General features: G+C 48.4%; 1 protein-coding gene across 3 annotated transcripts in view; it reads left to right on the plus strand.

The window, feature by feature from the left end:
* Positions 1–2,914: 2,914 nt before the first annotated feature.
* Positions 2,915–21,678, plus strand: part of STARD8 (StAR related lipid transfer domain containing 8) — a 78,125-nt gene continuing 59,361 nt past the window's right edge. Inside the window, exons 1-2 of one of the 3 annotated variants that reach the window (XM_016943794.3) lie at positions 2,915–3,177; positions 20,769–20,802. In XM_016943794.3, the coding sequence (XP_016799283.1) occupies positions 3,133–3,177; positions 20,769–20,802 (79 nt within the window). In that variant the 5' untranslated portion in view covers positions 2,915–3,132. The remainder of the gene's footprint in view (positions 3,178–20,768; positions 20,803–21,678) is intronic. The other 2 variants (XM_016943798.4, XM_016943793.4) reach the window with 2 other exon arrangements.

Consider the following 21,678-nt stretch of genomic DNA (forward strand, 5'->3'; position numbering starts at 1 on the left):
GAGATCTTTATCCTTATTCTCCTATTATAGCCATGGAAACCGAAGGTCCCAGAGGTAATGTGACTTGTCTAAGGTGGTTATGCAACCAAAAAAGTAGCTGGGCTTGGATCTAAATTCATATCTAATAATGTCAAATCAATGCTCCTTCTGCTTTACCAGAAGCAGGGAGAGCCAGGAGCGTTCAGGACAAGACTAGAGAGGAAGGGAGCTAACATTTATTGAACATTTACTATGTGCCAAGCATATGTTATCTCATTAACTACTAACAGCAGTCCCCTTATGTAAGCAGTGACTCTCAGTTTACAGATGAGGAAACAGGCTTAGGGAAGGGAAGTGGCTTTTGTAAGGGTACACTGTTAGGAGGTAGCAGAACCAGGATTCAAATCTAAGTCTGTCTGGCTCCAAAGCCTCTGCTTCTTCAATAATACCAAATGAGATTTATTTTTATTTGTTAATTGTTTATTTATGAAGAGAAACCATTTCTTAACCCACATATTCATATTTCATAGTTCAGGAACACAGGTCTGTGACCAACTTCTATGTAATTCAACCCAAAGAAATTCTTTATATTCCAAAATCACTTTGTACTCTGAAAGGTACCAGCCTTCCTCATCTCCTCAAAATCTTTTATGGAATCATAATTTCTGTAAAAATCTGCACATGCCTTCTTCCTTGGTTTGGTCAGAGCAAACATAGAGAGCTGCAACCCTCAGGGAAGCAACAAATGCTCCAATAATATGAAACCCATGTGTCTGAGGTTTCATCAAAGCACTGGAAGCCATGGTAGTTATTATCCTTGATAGGTATGTCAACCTCAACACCAACATCCTTCCTGGCTGATGGAGAATGAGCCACAAATAACATATATTGAGAACTTACTTTATGCCAGACACTATACTACATGCTTTAATTCATTCTGTTTAAACCTCCCAAAGGAAGTAGGTACTATTATTATTCCCCATTTTACGGATGGGCACACTAAGGCAGTAACAGGCCCAAGGTCACCAGTTAAAGAGTAACAGAACTAGTATTGAATCCAGGCAGTCAACTTCCGAGTTCATGGCTTAAAACCACCTCAAGACAAAACTGGTGTGAGAGACCCAGAACTGAAACTGAAGTCTCCTGGTTTCTTAGCTTAATGTGGTGTGCTGCGCACTAATGCCTCCTGAATGAATGCCCAAAGGCACGGCTGACACATCTCCTCCCAGGGGCTGGAATGGAAAGAAGGAGGTGAACTCCAGAGAGTGAAAGACTATGAGGCCATCCTAGGAGGGCAGGCAGCTTTTCCTGTAATAGTTGCTTCCCAGTTCTCCATCCTCAGGCCTCTGGCTGCAGGGCAGGAGGGCATATGCTCAAAGGAGAAAACTCTCTGGGCTCTGACTCCTCGTGTTATTCCTCCCCCACATGCAGAGAGCTTCCCCTTATAAGCCTGTGCTCAGCTGGAGGTGGGTGGGAAGCCACTTACCTTGGCTCTTGCTGACCATCTTCCCGACACAGCCCAACAGAACTCACATCTGAGACACCCCTGAGGTCGGAGCTAGAGAGAGGGTGAGGTCAGTGATTGCAGCCTCCTTGGTACAAACGAGGAAACTGAGGGTCACAGAGTAAGTTGTAAACAGAGCTGGGGGGACCCTCACAGAGCCTCTGGACAAACCTCCGGACAAAGCCACTGATGAAGAAAGTCCCCGAAGGCAGGTAGAGGCTTGCTTAAAGCAACCTAGGACCTTCCAGGGTCCCAGGACCTGGCTGTTTGCCTGACTAGCTTGGGTCTCTGAAACAGAAGTGAGGCCAGGGAGAGTTAGTTATTCTGGGCCTCATGATGACATGTGCCTCCAGAGACCCAAGCCTGGCCTTTTGCCATGGGGTCCCTGGGAGCCTTCTGGCTACCAGCCATGGCACCCTGCCTTCTGATGTCTGGGGAGGGGCTGAGAGAGGGGGAGGGTCACTGCTTCTTAATGACTTTCTGCCCAGAAAGCCTCTAGAACTGCCTGCTGCTGACTTTCTTTCCTTTCAGGGCATCCAGAGGGTTCAAGTTTAGATTTCAGGCTAAACTTCTGGGCTTAGAGGGTCCTGAGCATGGGACTGGATAAAGGAGGGAAGCCATCATCTCTTCAGATGTTCAGAAAAGGGCATACACCCAGTCTATCTGAGCTGGGAGAGAGCTGCTGTTATGCCCTGGGGCAGGGGGATGGATGAAATGGCATTTGAGGGCTCAGATTCTCTTTGGAGCAAGACCTGACTTCCTATGGACTCCCAGGAGCAGCAGGGGAGTTCTGAGAGGAACTGTGATTGTCCAGAGTGGAGTTTCTTTGAGACTTGCCCTGTACCTAACCCCAAACAGATTTGGTACTTAGAGACCTCTAACCCGGCATCTCATTGTACAGCTGGGAAATCTGAGACCCAGGAGGAAGGGGCCTCTCCGAGATGCCACGGTGAGTCAAGAGTCCTCACTTTAGAGGGCTGGAGAATAATCTACTGAGGCAGGGTCAGGGCGCCTGTCTGAGAGGGGCTTCTAAGGCTGCAAGCTTTTCCCCTTCCGTGGACTGCATTCACACTTTGTTCGGTCCTGCTGGGGCCGGGGCTCTCCTTCCTTGCCCCTTTTCCTTGGCACTCTTTCCACAGGCCCTGTGTGGTCTGGGCTCTACCGAGAGGTCCCCAAGGAGAGCTGGCGTGTCAGTCAGCCAAGAAGCAAGCAGGCAGGCAATGCCAGCATGCAGGTGGCGGGGCTGGCAGGGGAGCCGGCAGGAGGGCCGGACACCCGGAGCCGGGGAACTGTAATGTTCAGGGAATTTCAATTGGCATTGCTGTCCCGTTCCAGCCAACTGGCTAACGGTGCCGAGTTTGAATCAGTGACCCGCCTCCTGGTCCCTCCTCCTTAGCCGGCCTCTCTCCCTCCCTCCTTTTTTCCCTCCCTCGGTGGCCTTCCAGGAGGCGGGAGGCGCCCGCTGTCGAGGCAGCTGAGCCCCGGCAACCGCTGCTCTCCACCTCTCCCCTCGCGGGGCCGGCTCATGGAGCGCAGGGCCCGGGCTGGCTCTCGCCGAGCCCCGGGCCTCTTTTAGCCTCGTCCCCAGAGAGGGAGGAGCCGGTGCCCGGCACAGCCCCGCCGGCCCTAGAAGCTCCCCACGCGCCACCATGCCTCTGCTGGACGTTTTCTGGTCTTGCTTCAGGAAGGTGAAGGTAAGTGACTGGCCAGCCCCAGCCCATCCCGCTGCTCAGGGGGGAAGGAGGCAGATGTGGACCACTGCGCACCAGCTGGGAAAACGGACCAGACGGGCTTCTGAGACTGCCTGAGGCTCTCGGAGTTAGAAAGGCTTGGGTTCAAGTCTCACCTTTGTCACTTAACCAGTTCTGTGACCTTCTGTTGCATTCCCATACAAACAAGTCTGCTAGTTGGCTCTTTTTAATAAAACTCGCCTCTGTTGCTTCCTGGATCTTGCCACAAAGGCAAGATACTTAACCTCTCTGAACCTCAGTTTCCTCTCAGCTTTAGAATGAGGACCATAGTAACACCAACCTTACGGGGTGATGAGGTTGGTGTTATTGTTTACATAGCAAATGTATGCAAATCCAGGAGATAATGTGTGTAAGCTTCCTAGCAGGATGCCTGGTGTGGAGCATCCACACAAACAATGGTATCTATTATTATTATTATTAATAATTTCTATCCATATATATAAAAGCACATACTCTGTGCTAGGCACCACTGGAGCTACACAAAGACAAAAAAGGGCTGGACACAGTGGCTCACGTCTGTAATCCCAGCATTCTGGGAGGCCGAGGTGGGAGGATCACTTGAGGCCAGGGGTTCAAGACCAGCTTAGGCAACATAAGGAGACCCCCATCTCCATTTTTTAAAAGAAGACAAAGAAGGACATGGCTTTTGTCCTCAAAGAGAATATAAGAAAAGTGACAAATATTTACCAGGCACCTACTATATGCCAGACATTGTGCTAAATAGTCAGTTTGTCAGTAAATATTTGTTGAGTGTCTACTATATCCTGGCCATGGGGGATACATGAGCACAGCCGAACCCACAAGTGTGTGTAAAGCATGATTCCACTCTCAAGAACCAAGAAACTAATATTTATTTAGTATCCACTATGTACCAGACCTAGGCACTTTTAATTCATTCATGTGGCAGTGATCTTCAGCACAACCCATTGTTTTCCTGCTTTTATAGATAGGGAAAAGACACTGTGAATAGTTAAGAAATATTTACAAGGTTGCTCAGATATGACTGGCAGAGCTGGGATCTGAGCTCCTAAGTCCATGCCTTTCTTGACGCTGTGTGGTTTCCCACAGTCCAACCCAGTAGGAAGACTTTCAAACGACTAGCCTGACTGTAAGACAGGATGAAAGAATGCTGGGACCTTTGGGAAGGAAAGATCCATTCCACCGGGAGGGACTTGGAGAGGTTTCACAGGAGGTCACATTTGGGCTGAGCCTGAGGCTTAAAGGAAGAGAAGAGTTTGTCAGTCCAAAAGTGGGGGAAGGGCATTCCAGGCATGCCTGGCAGAGGGAACTTCGTGAGCTAGAGTTTGGAGGCAGTCAAATGGTAGTGGGCTGGGGGAAAGGCTTCTTTCGTGATGTGGCTCAAATGTAGGGTTAGAGAGGATAGGAGCTTGAGAAAGGGAAGCAGAGACTACTTCCCAAAGGGTTTGGAATTAATCTGTGGATTCATGGTCCTCACCTAGTAGGGGTCCTGAATGAGATTTTTCAACCATCTGTGGTGGAATGAGAGAAAAGTAGGGATAATGTCGTGCAGTGTTCATAAAACTAAATTAATTCAACTCAAAGGACTATTCTTTATTTGGAGACTGTTGTGTCCTTCCTGTGGGGGTGGGGATTCAAATGATCTTTCTCCTACAAAATATGAGTGAGAAAATTTTTAAATGTCTGCCCTCAGCAAAATTACAAAGTTTGCGACATGCTGATTGTTTCCCTATTTATTTATTTAAGAACGCTTTCCTCATCCATGAAATCTGAAAGTCTGGTGACTACTGTTTTGGGGAATAAGGGGCTGATTTCAGTATAATAGGGATATAATTAAGTGGACGGTTTTAGAAAAAGCACTCCAGCAGTAGTGGGCAGGGATGGTGTGGAAGGGACCAAGTGGAGATGCAGAGGCCAGGAAGGAGGCAGCTGCAGTGGAAATAAGGATGGGAGAGGAAGAAATGATAGAGAGCTGGATGGAACGATAACGACGAGGGAAGGGAAAATTAAAGTGCCTTTGAGGTTTGACGCCCGAGAGGCACCTCTGTCCCCTACCCCAGTTAACTGTTCTAGGTGCTTGGCATGGATTTAAATCTCTTTGCACTCATTACCCCAACTTCTCAGATGCCCAGAAAACATGTCCTAACCCCTGTCAGCCTCTTAGAAACTGTTGGGCTAGGTTAAGAGCGGTGGCTCATGCCTATAATTCTAGCATTTTGGGAGGCCAATGCGAGAGGATTGATTGAGGCCAGGAGTTCCAGACCAGCCTGGGCAATAATGAGACCCTTTATGAAAAATTAAAAAAATTTGCTGGGCATGGTGATGCATAATGGACACCTATAGTCCCAGTTACTTAGGAGACTGAATTGGGAGGATTGCTTGAGCCCAGGAGTTCAAGGCTGCAGTGTGCTATGATTGCACCACTACACTCCAGCCTGGACTACAGAGCAAGATCCTATAGAAGAAGAAGAAGGAGGAGGAGGAGGAGGAAGAGGAGGAGCGGAGGAGGAGGAGGGGAGGAGGAGGAGGAGGAGGAGGAGGAGGAATAGTAATTATAGGTATGGTGTCACGCCTGTAATCCCAGCACTTTGGGATGCCGAGGCAGGTGGATCACTTGAGTCCAGGAAATCAAGACCAGCCTGGGCAGCATAGTAAGACTGTGTCTCTAGAAAAAAAATTTAAAATTAGTCAGGCATGGTGATGCATGCCTGTTTTCTCAGCTACTTGTGGGGCTGAGGCAGGAGGATGGCTGCAGTGAGTCATGATCGCACCACTGCACTCCAACCTGGCCATCAGACTAAGGCTATGTCTCAAACAAAACAAAACAAAACAAAACAAAACAAAACAAAACAAAACAAAACAAAACTGGTGGGCTAGGACAGCCCCAAGAGAAGGTTGAGGATCTCTATCATGGGTCCCAGACGTTTGCACACATTCACTTATGAGTGTGTCCACAGAGGACATACATGTGCATTTGTGCATATTCAACCCCACACACATATGCACAGGCACACCATTCAAGTGTGCATACACACATACATAGAGACGAACACACATATACCCTGGCACAAACAGGCAAATGCACATGTACACACAGACAGTGCACATTCCTAGCATGATGTAGACTCACACACATATGCATGCATGCATATACAGAGGTAAGCACACAGGCACATCAGATACATACCCTCCTATGCACAAGCATGAGGGACACACAGAGACACAGCCAGGCACATCTCCAAAAAGCCTGTAGACATACAAAAGCATGCACACGGCGTGAAGGTCCACGTGCATGCACATGCATATGCACAGGTCTGTGGTTGCTCATGTCCTTGGCAGATGTGAATCAACACATGGCTGGATCTCAGGGCTAAGAGGCAGCCTGCCAGATCCACACACTTGGACTGCGTGCTCCCTTTTCCAATGCTGCTGCTTTGAGGCCCCAGTCAGAAAGGCAGGCTCTCTGGGCTCGGGAGCTCAGTCAAGGGCACAGGCTGCTGTGAGCCACCCTCCCTCTCTGAGCCAGGCCCCCTGAGTGCGGGAGACTGAGGGGTTTGAATGGCCGGGACAGATCCTGTCAGAGCTGAAAGGGCCCTCTCAGATCATCTTATTCAAACTTCTCATGGTCCTGATAGGGAAACCGAGCCCCTTCCCTCCCCCACCATATGGAGCCCTCCATCAGCTGAAGAGGTATGAGGAGGGGTGAAGCACACAAACTTGGGTTTCAATTCCACCCCACACCCACAGGCACACATACTAGCTGTGTGCCTTCGAGCAAGTCTTCTCCGAGCCTCAATTTCCTTGTTTGCAGAATGACACTAATCAGTGCCTGCCTCACAGAAATGCCACGAACATTTGGTGGGTGGGTTAAGTCTTTTTTTTTTTTTTGACCGAGTCTCGCTCTGTTGCCCAGGCTGGAGTGCAGTGTCTGCTCATTGCAACCTCCACCTCCCGGGTTCAAGCGATTTTCCTGCCTCAGCCTCCCGAGTAGCTGGAATTACAGGCGCCCGCCACCACGCCCAGCTAATTTTTTTTTTTTTTTTTTGTATTTTTAGTAGAGACAGGGTTTCACCGTGTTGGCCAGGCTGGTCTCGAGCTCCTAACCCTAAGTGATCAGCCCGCCTTGGCTTCCCAAAGTGCGGGAATTACAGGCGTAAGTCACCACGCTCGGCAAGGCTGTGTCTTTAAAGTGCCTGACATGGAGTAGGTGGTCAATACACATGATTTGTTGGAAGCAGCTTCCGAAACTGTGTACTAGAGGCACCACAGCAAAGAATGAGGGTTATTCTATATTTGAAAATTCCAGGGTTAGGGTCTCAGGTCCAGTCTGCTCCTTTGCCACAACTCCTCAGCCCTCTACTTTGACTATGCCTGGGTCTAGGAACAGAAGTGATCCATTTGGGAGATGAAGGCTGACACCCCAGAAGCCAGGGATGGTGGGAAGGTGGCAAAAGGCCAGGCCAGGGCTCAGGATTGCTTTGAGCTGCTCTTGTGTTAGGGGCAGCCAAGGGACAAGACGTTTAAGTGTGAGATGAACCCAGTATAAATAGTCCAATACGTGTTTGCTGTGTCTTCCCCTGGAGGCCAGTCAGGGCCCGGAAGGCATCCATGGCCCCTTGGTACAACCAAGCATGCATGAGTCTGTTTCTCACCCGCTCCCCCGCAACACAGCCACACACCCCACACTCCACACACACGAAACACACACCACACACACACCACAAACACATCACACCACACACACACCACACACCACACACATACACCACACTCCCCCACACACACACCCCACACACCACACACACACACCACACACCACACACACACCCCACACACCCCACACACCACACACCCCCCCACACACCACACCACACACACACACCCCCCCCACACACCACACACACACCACACCCCACACACACACCACACCACACACACAACACCAAACACACACACCACACACACCACACACACACCACACCACACACACACACCACACACCACACACACACCACACACCACACACACACCACCACACACACACACCCCACACACCACACACACACATCACACACCACACACACCACACACCACACACACACCACACCACACACCACACACACCACACACACACACCACACACCACACACACACCACACACCACACACGCCACACCAAACACACACACCACACACACACAACACAGCACACACACATCACACACACACCACACCACACACCACACACACCACACCACACCACACACACACACCACACACACACCACACACACCACACACACACACCACACCACACACACACCACACACCACACACACACCACACCACACACCACACACACCATACCACACACACACACCCCACACACCACACACACACCACACACACCACACACACACCCCACACACACCCCCAAACGCACACCACACCACACACACACACACCCCACACACACCACACACACCACACCACACACACCACACACCACACATACACCTCACACCACACACACCCCACACCCCACACACACCACACCACAGCACACACACACCACAGCACACATACACCACACACACCACACGTACACCTCACACCACACACACCCCACACCCCACACACACCACACCACAGCACACACACACCACAGCACACATACACCACACACACCACACACACACCACACCACACAAACACACACACCCCACCACACACACACACACACCCCACACACCACACACACACCATACACACCACATACACCCCCAACACACCACACCACACACACACCACACCACACATACACCACACACACCACACCACACACACACGCCACACGCCACACACACACACACACCACACATCACACATACCACAAACACACACACCACATACACACACACACACCACATACATACAGAACCATTTCTTTGATGTATTCTTTTGCCCCCTTCCAGCACTTTAGCATGGTGTTATGCACATAAGGGGTGCCCGGAACACAAATCCTCCCTCATGTTACTCGGCTTCAGGTGGGCATATCAGGTCCTAGAGGGCACTGGCTTGGGAGGTGGGAAATCTGCCTGGAGCGCCATCTCAACCATGACCTCTGGATGACCTTGAGAGGGTCAATTCTCTCTCCTGTGCCTCAGTTCCCTCCTCTTATAGGTAGATAATCATGCAATATCAGAGATGAAAAGGCCCTTGGAGGTCATCTATTCCTCTTTCTCTGTTCCTCTCTCCAAACTACCAGTGAGGAAACTGAGGCCCAGAGAGGGGAGAGATGTGGCCAAGGTCTCAGAGGGCATCAGGACACAGCGGATTCCAATGTGGTCTGTGTAATACACCATAATCTCCCTACTCGTTCTGTGGCAAAATCCAAACACAACTTGTCTCTGGTAAAATCTAAAAGCATTACTGGGGGAATGTCTCTACACATGCCACACACACACATGCATACATGCACGTATGTGTTAACAACCCTGCCGTACCTACCCACAAGGCTTCTATGGGAGTTAAAGCAAATCATGGACAGACAGTCGTGTGGACTGGGAAGGCTCATAGAGGTGAACCTCCCAGTCGTGGGCCAACATGGGATCCCATGCTTTTCACTAGGCACCATACTCACATACTTAGGTCACGCACATGAGTGTGTATGTGCACAAGGGCTTTCCTGAGCTCGCCCAGGCACACATTCTCAAGCACCATCTCCTGTGAATGCGCTCATCCAAGTATGCATGAGACTTCCATGTGGCTGCTCTTATACCTGGCTTCCCAGGCACCTGTTCATATGGGTGTGAGGTTTCACACCCCCTGTGCAGGCTCACATTCATGCACACACACACACGCTCGCAAGTGAGGTGAGCATGCATCCTCCTTATGTGTGCTTGCCCACACCCCAGCCCCTCTCTGCCCCCAGGCCAGCTCTCAGCCTCCCAATCTGCCTAGGAGCAGCCTGGCAGGATATGGGGTGAACGTGTGACGATGATAGGGTGATTCAGCAATTTCACTCCCAGCCTCCAGGATGTCTCTCCTTTTTCATTCCTTTGCCCTTGTCATCCCAAGTAAGTCCAATTTGCCACATGCAGTGTGTATTTGTTGTGGAAGGGGCAGGGGGAGTATAGAGAATTCAGGGGTGCACATGAATGTATACAAATTCCTGGGGCTGGAAAGGGACCTCAGAGACTCCTTGATGCCATCACTACAGAGTTGCCTCTATCACATCTTACCAAAAGAATGGCCAGACACTTGCACGCCTCCAGTGATGTGGAGCTCACCGCTTCCTCAGGACACTATTGCAGATCCCTTCGTCAGTCTGATGTGTGTGTGTGTGTTTGTGTGTGTCTGTCTGTCTGTGAATAGAAGTACTAATGTACATGTGCACATATGAGACAGTATATACAGCCAGCCACGTCTTAATTACTTGTTCCAAAGAAATAAATTATGACATAAGACTCTCAGGTCATGGTAAAACCACGTAGAGGGGGAAAGGCAAGGGCCTATACTCCATAGAAGGAAGGTTCACTCGCAGGGCCCTTTCTGCAGAGTTCCACAGCCCACTCAAATAACCTGTCAGCTGGGTGATAGGTATTGGCCGCCTATATGTGTGAAAAATTCAGACCGTGGATTGTCCCTGACATGGTTAATTGTAAGATGCCTAGATGCTGGACATATGCTGTGTATCTTTGAGGCACAGGCCCATGGGCTAGAGCAAAATAATAAGTTGTGGTAAGGTTATTGGCATAGATGGAGCTCAAGAGAGTTGTGAGGTGGCTTCTGGGTGATCTAGGAAGCTTTCTGGGAGCAATTTTTGGGACCAGAGTAGAAGGCAGCTTAGTGTTGCCAAAGGAGCACTGGACACAGAGTGAGACTGACCTGGATATTACGTCCACCTCTGCCACATCTAGGCTGAGTGCTCCTGGGCCTGTCACCTCTCTTCAGTGGATAAGACTTAATGGAGTTGCCAGCGAGATGATGTCTGTAAAAGCCTGTTACAAGGTAGATGCTCCATTGAATCTGAATCTGAAGGGATGATCTTTGGAAGAAAAGGGCAAGGAGTGTTTTCAAGGCAGAGTGAGGTTGGAGACATGTGAGGGAAGAGTCATAGATCCAAGGGACTTGTCCTGAGTGGAGGTGTTGGGAGTGAATGGAAATGGGAAGAGGAGGAAGAACAAGAGACTTTGAAATTTGTCTGTGGGAGTTTGAACTTCATGTTCTTGATGCAGTGAAAAGACCAAAACATCTACATGGAGTCAAGCCCTTCACCTATCTGAGCCACAACTTGCTAGCTGTGTTGACCATGAGAAAGTTACTTCGCCTTTCTCAAAAGAAGACATTTATGCCGCCAAAAGACACATGAAAAAATGCTCATCATCACTGGCCATCAGAGAAATGCAAATCAAAACCACGATGAGATACCATCTCACACCAGTTAGAATGGCGATCATTAAAAAGTCAGGAAACAACATCAGGAGAGGGTGTGGAGAAATAGGATCACTTTTACACTGTTGGTGGGACTGTAAACTAGTTCAGCCATTGTGGAAGACAGTGTGGTGATTCCTCAAGGATCTAGAAGTAGAAATACCATTTGACCCAGCCATCCCATTACTGGGTATATACCCAAAAGATTATAAATCATGCTGCTAATAAAGACACATGCACGCATATGTTTATTGTGGCACTATTCACAATAGCAAAGACTTGGAACCAACCCAAATGTCCATCAATGATAGACTGGATTAAGACAATGTGGCACATATACACACCATGGAATACTATGCAGCCATAAAAAAGGATGAGTTCGTGTCCTTTGTAGGGACATGGATGAAGCTGGAAACCATCATTCTCAGCAAACTACCTCAAGGACAAAAAACCAAACACTGCATGTTCTCACTCATAGGTGGGAATTGAACAATGAGAACACCTGGACACAGGAAGGGGAACATCACAGACCGGGGCCTGTTGTGGGGTGGGAGGAGGGGGGAGGGATAGCATTAGGAGATATACCTAATGTAAATGATGAGTTAATGGGTGCAGCACACCAACATGGCACATGTATACATATGTAACAAACCTGCACATTGTGCACATGTACCCTAGAACTTAAAAGTATAATTAAAAAAGAAAAAAAGTTACTTCGCCTTTCTGAGCCTTAGTTTCTTGCTCCAAAAAATGTAGATAATAGTACCCAACTTACATGGTTATTATGAAGCTCAAATGAGTTAATATGTATAAAGCTCTTAGAAAAGGGGCACATAGTAAGCATTGCTCATTTTTATTATTTGTACACTGGGGAGAATGATAACTCCTACCTTATAGGGCTGTAGTAAGGATCAAATGAGAATGATCCCAAAGCCTGTTGAGATGTTTATTTGTTGTTATCTTGGACAAAATGTCGGGGGGGGAGTTTCCTTAGGCTGAGAATAGCCTTAAGTAATTCATTCTTTCACTAGTTCAACCAAGCAATATTTATTCAGGGCCTACTATGTGCCAGACACTGTGTTAGGTCTTGAGGAGATAGGTAATGGTGAGCAAAACTGCTGTAGGTCCTCATCTCATGCAGCTTACTGTCTAGTGGATACAAAATGAGTTTTTCACACTCAACCCCCAAGTGCCCTGTTGGTGGGCACGATTGATTTAGTCCAGAAAATTTCAGTATATGAAACTGTTCAATGCGTTAACAGTTTTAGTTAATCTAGAACCTGTGATTGGCCATCCCACCTAGTCCTTAAGGCAAAGGGATAGCCATGCTGAAGTGTGAGTAATTCCTGCAACAGCAAAGTCTGGAACAATCTTAGGCTCAGCCCGGAAATGGGGATGGGGACCCCTCTGCCAAATTTGCCTGATCCGAAGCTCCTAACCCTTGCCCCATCAGCACAACTGGTGTGATTTACTCGAGTCATGTGAGATTGGATAATATTTGTTCTCGGGGGTGGAAGAGATGGGGACGAGCATTGGGAAGGTGAGATGGGGAGTAGGAAGCAAGGCTTCAACTCTGACTTAAGTCTCTTCAGATACAGATTCTTACTTTGCTTTTAGCTTCTTTGATGCCAAAAGGTGTACAAGTGGGAGGTCCCGGCGGGGTGGAGGATATACTTCCTATGGCTATGGTGGAGGTTGGGGGAGGCAAAAATGAGTTGGAAGAGGCTGCAGATTGGCAATACCAGACTTCTCTTTTACCCCCAAAGACTAGAGAAAGTTAGAACTAATACTAGCTAATATTTGCACTTGATCTTAGCCAAGAGGTCAGGAAGTGATACTAGCTAATATTTGTAGAGCACATACTATGTGGTGTACACTGTTCGAAACCCTCCACATATATTAACTCATTTCACCATCACAATAATCCTGCAAGGCAAGCTATCATTGTCATCATCCTCATTTTACTGAAACACAGAAAGGTTTAGAAATTTATCCAAGATTACACAGCTATTAAGTGGTGAATTGGGGATTTTTAACCCAGGTAATCTAGTTTCAAAGTCCACTATGTTCATGTAATCTGTGCTGCATTTCTCCACCTATAAAATGAGGAGGCTGGATTGGTTTATCTCTGAGTCTTTCCAGCTCTGACAGTCTCATTATATTTCACATGTACTTCTATGAACTTCCAGGCCAAATGAAAAAAAAATGCTGCTCCCAAATGTCAGTGATTTCCACTAAAGTCCCTCGGGAGGAGAGTGGGGAGCCCAGGCTCAGGGAAAAGAGCCGACACTGGAGCTTGGTCTTCCCAGCAGCCTCTAGGGCCTGAGAACAGCTGGGGACCTGGGAAGCTCTGGGAGCCAGGGCCTGGCCTGCATTTCCAAGTCACTTGTAACAATAACAAGGAGCAGCAGCTCAGGCAGCCTCTGCTGGGATTTGGGGTCAGAGGTTTCACAGTGGGTGGAGGAACAGAGCTCCTCAACTCCATCCCTCTGGGCAGCCCTTGAGCTGTTGCTGCTGCTGCTGTCAGGGCCCTTAGAGTCCAGGTCAATCAGCAGTTCCAAGGCTGAGGCTGCCAAGGGGCAGGGGAAAGGAAGTCCTGCACTTGGGGAATGGGAGTTGAGGCCCTGGAAATGGATGCAGGCTGACTTTCCCTGGCCCTTTCCTCTACCTTGGGTTGGTTGCCTTCTGGGAGCTGGAGAGAAGAATGTAGTATGATGATATAATGTCATAGATGGAAATAGGACACTGATCTAACAGCCCAGATTCTGCCTCCTCTTCTCTTGTCTAAGCCTCAGTTTCCTTACCTACAACATGAGGAGAATATTCCCCACTTCATAATTGATTGTGATGATGACCTATGTGAAAAGGCCTGCCACACAATGGGTGCTCAGTAAATATGAGTTGAATGTAAAGATAGTTGATTGATTGCTCTAGGTGACCCTGGGCCCATAGCTTGGACTCTGTTTTTTCATCTATAAAATGAGGAAACATTTTTACCTGCCATTCCCTTCATTCCCTGGCTGAGGAGAGCCTAGAATTGGGGACATCCTGTGGAAGTGAAAGGACAGTAGAAAACACAGATGCGACTACCCTCAGGGTCAGGAAGTGGGTTGTTTAGGCAATTTCCTCATTCCTTCTATTCCCGCCCCTGCTCCCACCCCTGGTCAGACTAGTTTAGAGTCTGGAAAAGAAGCTCCATCCCACACTGGAATCCCCGTGTCTCTCTCCTCCAGCCCCTTCCTACACTCACCCTTATAGGGCGCCTCTCCCGGAAAGACTCTGAAGTTCTGGGCAGGAAGGAGGGTCCCTGTTGACTGGTGAGAAAGTCAAGTCTTTGGGATATTACATTCCTGAGATTATCCAGAGAACCCCTGGGGGTTGCAGCTGCTGCTGACTCTCCTCCCTGGCCCTACTCTTGGCCTGCTGTGGACGTGAGGACTGTAGGGCCCAAGGCAGGAGAAAGATTGGGGGAAAGGCTCAAAGGCAAAGAGTCAGGCCTGGAGCAGCCCTGCAGGCCAGGTGAGGAGTCAGGATGGGGCAGGAGGAAAGGATGTCCTGGCAGCACTGGCAGGAAGGAATTAAGGGGAAAAGCGTCCGAGGGAGTAGGAATTTTTGCCAAGGGGAGACTTATAAAACCATCAGCATTCCTGCGGCTATAGGTTGGGGGCCCTTTTCGGGGGTGGATGAGTAGGTATTAGATCACAGTCATCCTGGTGGATAGAGATGGAAAGTCAGGCTTTCTGAGAGGCCTTCTGTGAGGCCCACATACTCCAAGCCAGTGTGGGACAGCTTGCACCCTTGGGGGGAGACAGAGGGGAGGTAGGTGTTCTGGGGGTTCCTCAGGAGGCTGTCCCAGACTCTGAGTTCTATAAAAGCCTTCTAGAATTTATTGCTTCCATTGCTCTTTCCCAGCTGGGATTGTTCCTCATCCTCTCCTTTGTGATAGAAGACTAAGAATTGTCAGGCACCCACCTCTCATTAGGTAACAAGTCTGAAGCCCAGCAAAGAATTGGTCAAAGGTACAGGGTCAAGCGCAGAATGCCTGTGTCAGTCAGTCCTTCTTGAAACCAGCTCTCCTCTGCCCTTTTCAGGGACAAGATTGGCATCCTCCAGGGCTGTAGCACCACATCCCCAGCAGACATCACATCCCGAACATGAGCATATGTCTCCAGGTCATTGACATGGGGTTTAAAAGTGGCACCGTGACACCAGTGCTCCAACTTAGGACCTGGTGGCAGGCTCAATTGAGCTTCAGCCCACATACCATCCTCCATCTCTACTCAGCTGTCTCTGAACTGTGAGCTGCTCTAAGAAACCAGCCTGTGTCTAATTGACCCCTGTGTCCTGCGACAACCTGGCTCAACCCAGCCCCTATTCTAGGCCTAGCCTAGAGAAAGTTTGCCAAGTGCATAGAACACACATGGACTCCCATGCACATACAAGTGGCCAAAGCCACTGCACCCACCTTCCAGCTGAGAGACCCCAAGAGAGAGGAGTCAGCTCCAGAGGGCTCATGAGAGCCTGCTTTCCACAGTGGCCATGGTCTGTGCTGGCAAAACTCAGGATAGGCCTGGGGGTGGTGAGAGCCCACTCTGGAAGAAGGGAGGGCCAAGCTGTGAATAGGGCTCTGTGTGGCCCGGCTGAGAAGGCTGGGGGAGGCTGGAATGTGAAGAACGTGCTCTCATGACTGCGGCCCTAGGCCTGGGTCTATGGCACAGGACTGGCTAGGAGTGAGGGGTGGGGATGTTGGAGGTGGTTAGGGAAGGAAGGGAGAGGTGGGGCAGAGAAACCAGGCAAGGCAAGGAAAAAAAGTCTCTCCAGACATCTCCTCAGATACCAGGGCAAGGGCTGGTCCTAGAGCCTGGAGGCTGAGCGAAGAGTATGCTGGGGAGAGTGAGCTCCATCCCAGCCACTTGTGGCTGAGGATGGCCCGGTTCTGGACAAAGCTTGTCCATAGCCTTTGCAGCTTGTCTCCAAACTACACCTCTCAGACCTCCCTACTTCTCACCCAGCAACCATCATTCTATTTTTATCCTCCTTTTGGCTCTGGCTTTCGCATTTGCACTCTTTCAACGGGTTTCCCTTTTCTCTGAAAAAACTCATGATCTGCCTTTTATTTTTGCCTGGCGACTGTATCTCCCACTAGACTGAGAGCTCCTCCAGGGCAGGAATCACATCTGCTTTTGTTCATGTTTGCATCTGCAGGTCTACCCCAGTGCCTAGTGGACTGCTCAGAGCAGATGCTCCACAGACTTTTTTGAATTCAACAGGTCTAAGGGGAAATTCATTACAACAGGAAGATTTCCCCCCGTATACCCCCAAATAACTTTTTCCTCTGTTCCTGACTTCAGTTAATAGCACCACCATCCACCCAGTTGCCAGGCCAGAAACATTGGGGTCATCCTTGACTCCTCTCTTTTCTTCCCACATCCTATCATTTACTTTGGTTCTACCATGTAAATTGTCTATATATTGGTCCCCTTCTTCCTATCCTAAAGACCACTGCCCAACCCAGAACCTTACCACTAACTCTGGTCTCCCTTTGTTTTTCCTTCTTTCTTTCTTTTCCTTCCTTCCTTCCTTCCTTCCTTCCTTCCTTCCTTCCTTCCTTCCTTCCTTCCTCTCTCTCTCTCTCTTTCCTTCTTTCTTTCTTTCTTTTTGGAGTTTTGCTCTTGTTGCCCAGGCTGGAGTGCCATGGCGTGATCTCAGCTCACTGCAACCTCCGCCTCCCGGGTTCAAGTGATTCTCCTGCCTCAGCCTCCTGAGTAGCTGGGATTGTAGGCATGTGCCACCACGCCCAGCTAATTTTTTGTATTTTTAGTAGAGAGAGGGTTTTTCTATGTTGGTCAGGCTGGTCTCGAACTCCCGACCTCAGGGGATCCACCTGCCTTGGCCTCCCAAAGTGCTGGGAGGCCACTGTGCCGGGTCTCTGGTCTCCCTTTCTCTAGTTTTGCCTAAGCCCCCCATTTCCAATCCATCCTTCACTCAACAGTTAGAGTAACATTCTGAAACATAAATCTGACTACGTTACCTCTCTGTTTAGGCCCCCTCAATGGCTCTCCATTGGGCTCTAGATAAAGTCTCAAGTTCTTAAGATGACCTATAAGGCCCTTCGTGATCTGGCCCCTAACCTGCTGCTTCAGATTCATTTCCCACTCTCTGTCTGGCACTCTGCTCTCCAGCTAGACCAAGGTCCTAAATGTGACAGTTCTGGGAAATGAGATGAACAGATGGGTGGGACAAACCACAGGCTTTGATACATCCTCATCCTTTTCTAGTCTCTCCCTTCTACCTGCCAGGCTCTTTGCCCCCTTGTCTTCTTGATGAACAACTGCTTAGCTTTCAAGACCTGTTCTAAACACTACTTCCTTCATGAGGGTCCTTATGACAATGTGCCCCCACTCCCAGCAACAAATTACTCCCTCTGCTCAGTTCCACAAGGCTTTATACTTTCCAATAGCACTCACATTGAATTGTGATGATTTGTGCATGTAATCGACTCCCCCTCTGAGCTGAGAGTTCATCAAGGGCAGGGAATATGTCTGATCTATATGAATCCCTGAGTACCTAGCACAGGACTTAGCTCTGAGGAGGTATCTAATGAATGAGTGAATAAATAAAGGAATATATGAATGAATGACCCACTGTATGAGAAGATTGTCACCACTAATCCTGGTCTTGTTCTAGAGTGGCTGTCTTTATAACTTTTGGATTCTTGGCCTCTGGGTTCAGAACCTCCAAATCAGAGGGATATGTTCTACAACAAGGAAACAAAAAGGGCCTTCACTTTGTAGCAGAAATCTCTGATGCAAAAGTTCATATGCTATCTTCCCCTGTAAGTCTTTCAGCTACCAAAATAGCATCAAGATTAAGGTCAAAAGCAGAGTGGGACTCATGGGCCTGATCCAATCCAGGTTATTCTGGACCTCAGAGAGAAAAAAATAGAGTGCCATAAAATTGGGAGCCCTATTGATCTCAAGCACAGACTTGGTTCTGACATTTACCTTGACCTTGAGCAAATCATTTCACTTCTGTGCCCCATTTGCCTTATGTGTCACATGAAGATAATAAAATCTACCATGCAGGATGGTTGTAATGGCCAGAGAAGGTCACTCATTTGCAACCTATAAATCCCTAAATTTAAGGCCTACTTATCTCCTGAACTATCTGTAATTCTGTTAAAACTATGATGGGTTAGGCTGGTGGAGTGGGGGAGTAGGAGATTTAATAGGACTAGAGCATAGAGTACAGTCTGTCCCACCCATCAGTTCATCTCTTAATTTCCAAGAACTGTCACATTTAAGACCTCACAGGGGCCTGCTTTCTCCTTCTCTTCTACTCTCTCATCCTTTCTCATTCTTCTTTCCTCCCCCTTTGTCTACACTGAGAATTATATTGACTTGCTTAATCATAGTTCCACTTTGTAGCTTTGTAGCAAACTTTCATATCTGTCGCTATTGGTCTTTCTCCTCTGGTCACGCCGATCTCATTCTAGAACTTTTTATCTCCTTCACACTAACATCCCTCGAGGGTCCTGCCAGTGAACACTCGGGAGGACATCCCCCATCCCTCCTCTCTCCTGTGGCCAATTGTGGGCTACGAGGGTGGATCAGACCTTTAGTCATTTTAGGGTAATCTAAGGCTGAGACAAATCTTTTAGGATTAGGAAGCATTGTGGTCAAGTGTCTGCACCTGGTATGGCAGTCATTGTGCGGAGGGTAAGAGATAGACACATACTATGGCAACTATTTTCCTGATAACCACTTGGTTGGTTTAGAGGCTGGCTGTGTAAAAGGAGAACAGGCAAGAAGACCCTTCTACCTCTAAGAGGTACCCTTCTTTCCTTCCTTCTTTCTTTTCTCTCCTCCTTAACTATTGAATGAATGTCTCTACAACTACCATTTTAGCCCAAGCCACTGACATTGTTTGCCTGAACTACTGCAAAAGCCTCCTAACAGATCTCCCCACTTCCACCCTGGCTCTACAATCCACTTCCTACCCAGCAGCCAGAGTGACCTTTTGAAGGTAGAAATCAGATCTTGTCATTCTCCTGCTCTATATCCACCAATGGCTGCCTACTGTAATTTGAATCAAAGTCCAAATCCTTACCCTGGCCTTAGCCTCTCATAATTTGGCCTTCGTTTCTCTCTTCACCATCCGCCTGAAATGCTCTTCACCTAGCTCTTCACATTGCTGACAACTTCTTGCCATCTGGGTCTCTGCTCAAAGTTCAGCTCTTTAGAGAGACCCCTCAGGCCACCTCTCTATCCCCCCTACTCAATCACTCTCTACCTCATCCTGTCTTTAAAAGTTTCTCCTTCTTGGTTCTTAGTGATGCCTGAAATTTCCTTATTTCTTTGTTTACTTATTTATTGTTTGTGTCTTCCTACTAAGAGTTCAGCTGCGTAAGGATCTCATCTGTCTAGATCACTGCTATATCCTTAGCATCTAGCATAGTGCTCTGAAGGGCACTGGTACTGTATAAATATTTGTTGAATGCATGAATTTATAGAGTGCTTAATCATTTTAAAAAGTGCCTTTATGTACGTTAATTTGTCACAAAGCCTGTGAAGTCGGGATTATTGCTTTCCTAGTCTTATGAATGCAGACGCTGAAGCTAAAGAGGTTATGAGTGATGTTCAATGTCACATAATCAGTAAGCAGGGGAAGGTGACCCTGAACTTGGGTTCTCCAATTCTGAATACTGCCCTTGCCACCAACACATCCTGTTTCTAGCCTTGTTGATGCTATACCAAGGATGGTATGTGCCAAGCAAATGTTGACTTATTCTTTAATAATCTTTCTTATCAGGCCTCGGAACAGTACTGTGAGCTGTGACAGTGTCTCCAATCCCCTGACCTGGGGGCCTTCTCCATTCAGGGAGAGTGAAGTGAACCAGCAGGATCAGCCATGGGGTAGCAGAAAGTACAGTTGTATGGAGTGGGCAGCCAGGAGTCTGGGTCTGGGCTCCACTTTGCTCCTTACTTCATTTTCCTTTTCTTTGGACCTCCATGTGTCTTTCTGTAAAATGGGTAGATCGAACTTGCTAACTTTAAGATCGCTTTCAGTTCGGATATTGCATCTCTGCAATGCCTTGACTTCTTCTCTGTTTCTTTTGCAGTGCTTCCCATTGCTGCAGGTGAAGAAGAATGCTGGTAAGTACACGAGGTGGGCATTGCAAGTGGCATACAAAGAGACTGAGCTTCTCAGTAGTCCTCATGGGGCAGCCGATCAGGTCCCTGGGCAGCAGAGCCAATGGCCGAGATGCAAAAGCCGGAGACATCCTCTCTGTCTCCCTCCACTGGGCATTTGCTGTCCTCCTCGGGCCCTGCTTTTTGGCTCACGTGCAGAGCCTCTTTATTTCTCAGCCGGAGGTTTTGCTCTTGTCAGAGAGCCAGGGGAGGACTTCCCTCCAGAGCTTTCAGCAAGTGGCAGCCACCCATATACTTCCCTTGTTCTCAAATGCCTTCTTTCCACTGGGAAGTGTATTAGGGGTGAGAGATGCCTCAGGAGAGAAAACAGGTAAGTGGAGGGTAAAGAAAGGAGACTTGGAATTTGGGGTTCAGTGTCTGTTATATTCCCAGCACTTGCTTTATCTAGAAGGCTTCCAACAGCAGGAAGGCTTTGGAGTTCATTAGACTGAGGTGATATATATAGCCTTTTCCTTTTGCTCTCTCACAAGTTTCTGTGAGCCCAACTTCCCATCTTCCTGGTGCCTCTGGTGTCCTACTTGGGTGTGGATAAGTGGATGGCATACTGGGAGCAACTACCTTCCATTGAGAAGGATACAGTTGTCTAGAGAGGGATAACAGCTTTGTGGAGGAAGAGAAAGAAGGCTACTGGCCAGGGAAGAGTTTGGTGCTGGAGCCTGAACTCCTGGTATCAGCTGGGCTTTGCTAAGGTCATCGAGGCCATCCTCCTGGCTCTAGCCTGACTTCAGCCATTCCCATTGGCTCCAATTTTTCATCAGGATGAGCTCATGACTTGAATGAGCATAGCTTCTAGGAGACAGTTAGGATTGGGGTTGCCAA

This window comes from Pan troglodytes, chromosome X (assembly GCF_028858775.2).
Source record: "Pan troglodytes isolate AG18354 chromosome X, NHGRI_mPanTro3-v2.0_pri, whole genome shotgun sequence".
NCBI classification, from domain to species: domain Eukaryota; kingdom Metazoa; phylum Chordata; class Mammalia; order Primates; family Hominidae; genus Pan; species Pan troglodytes.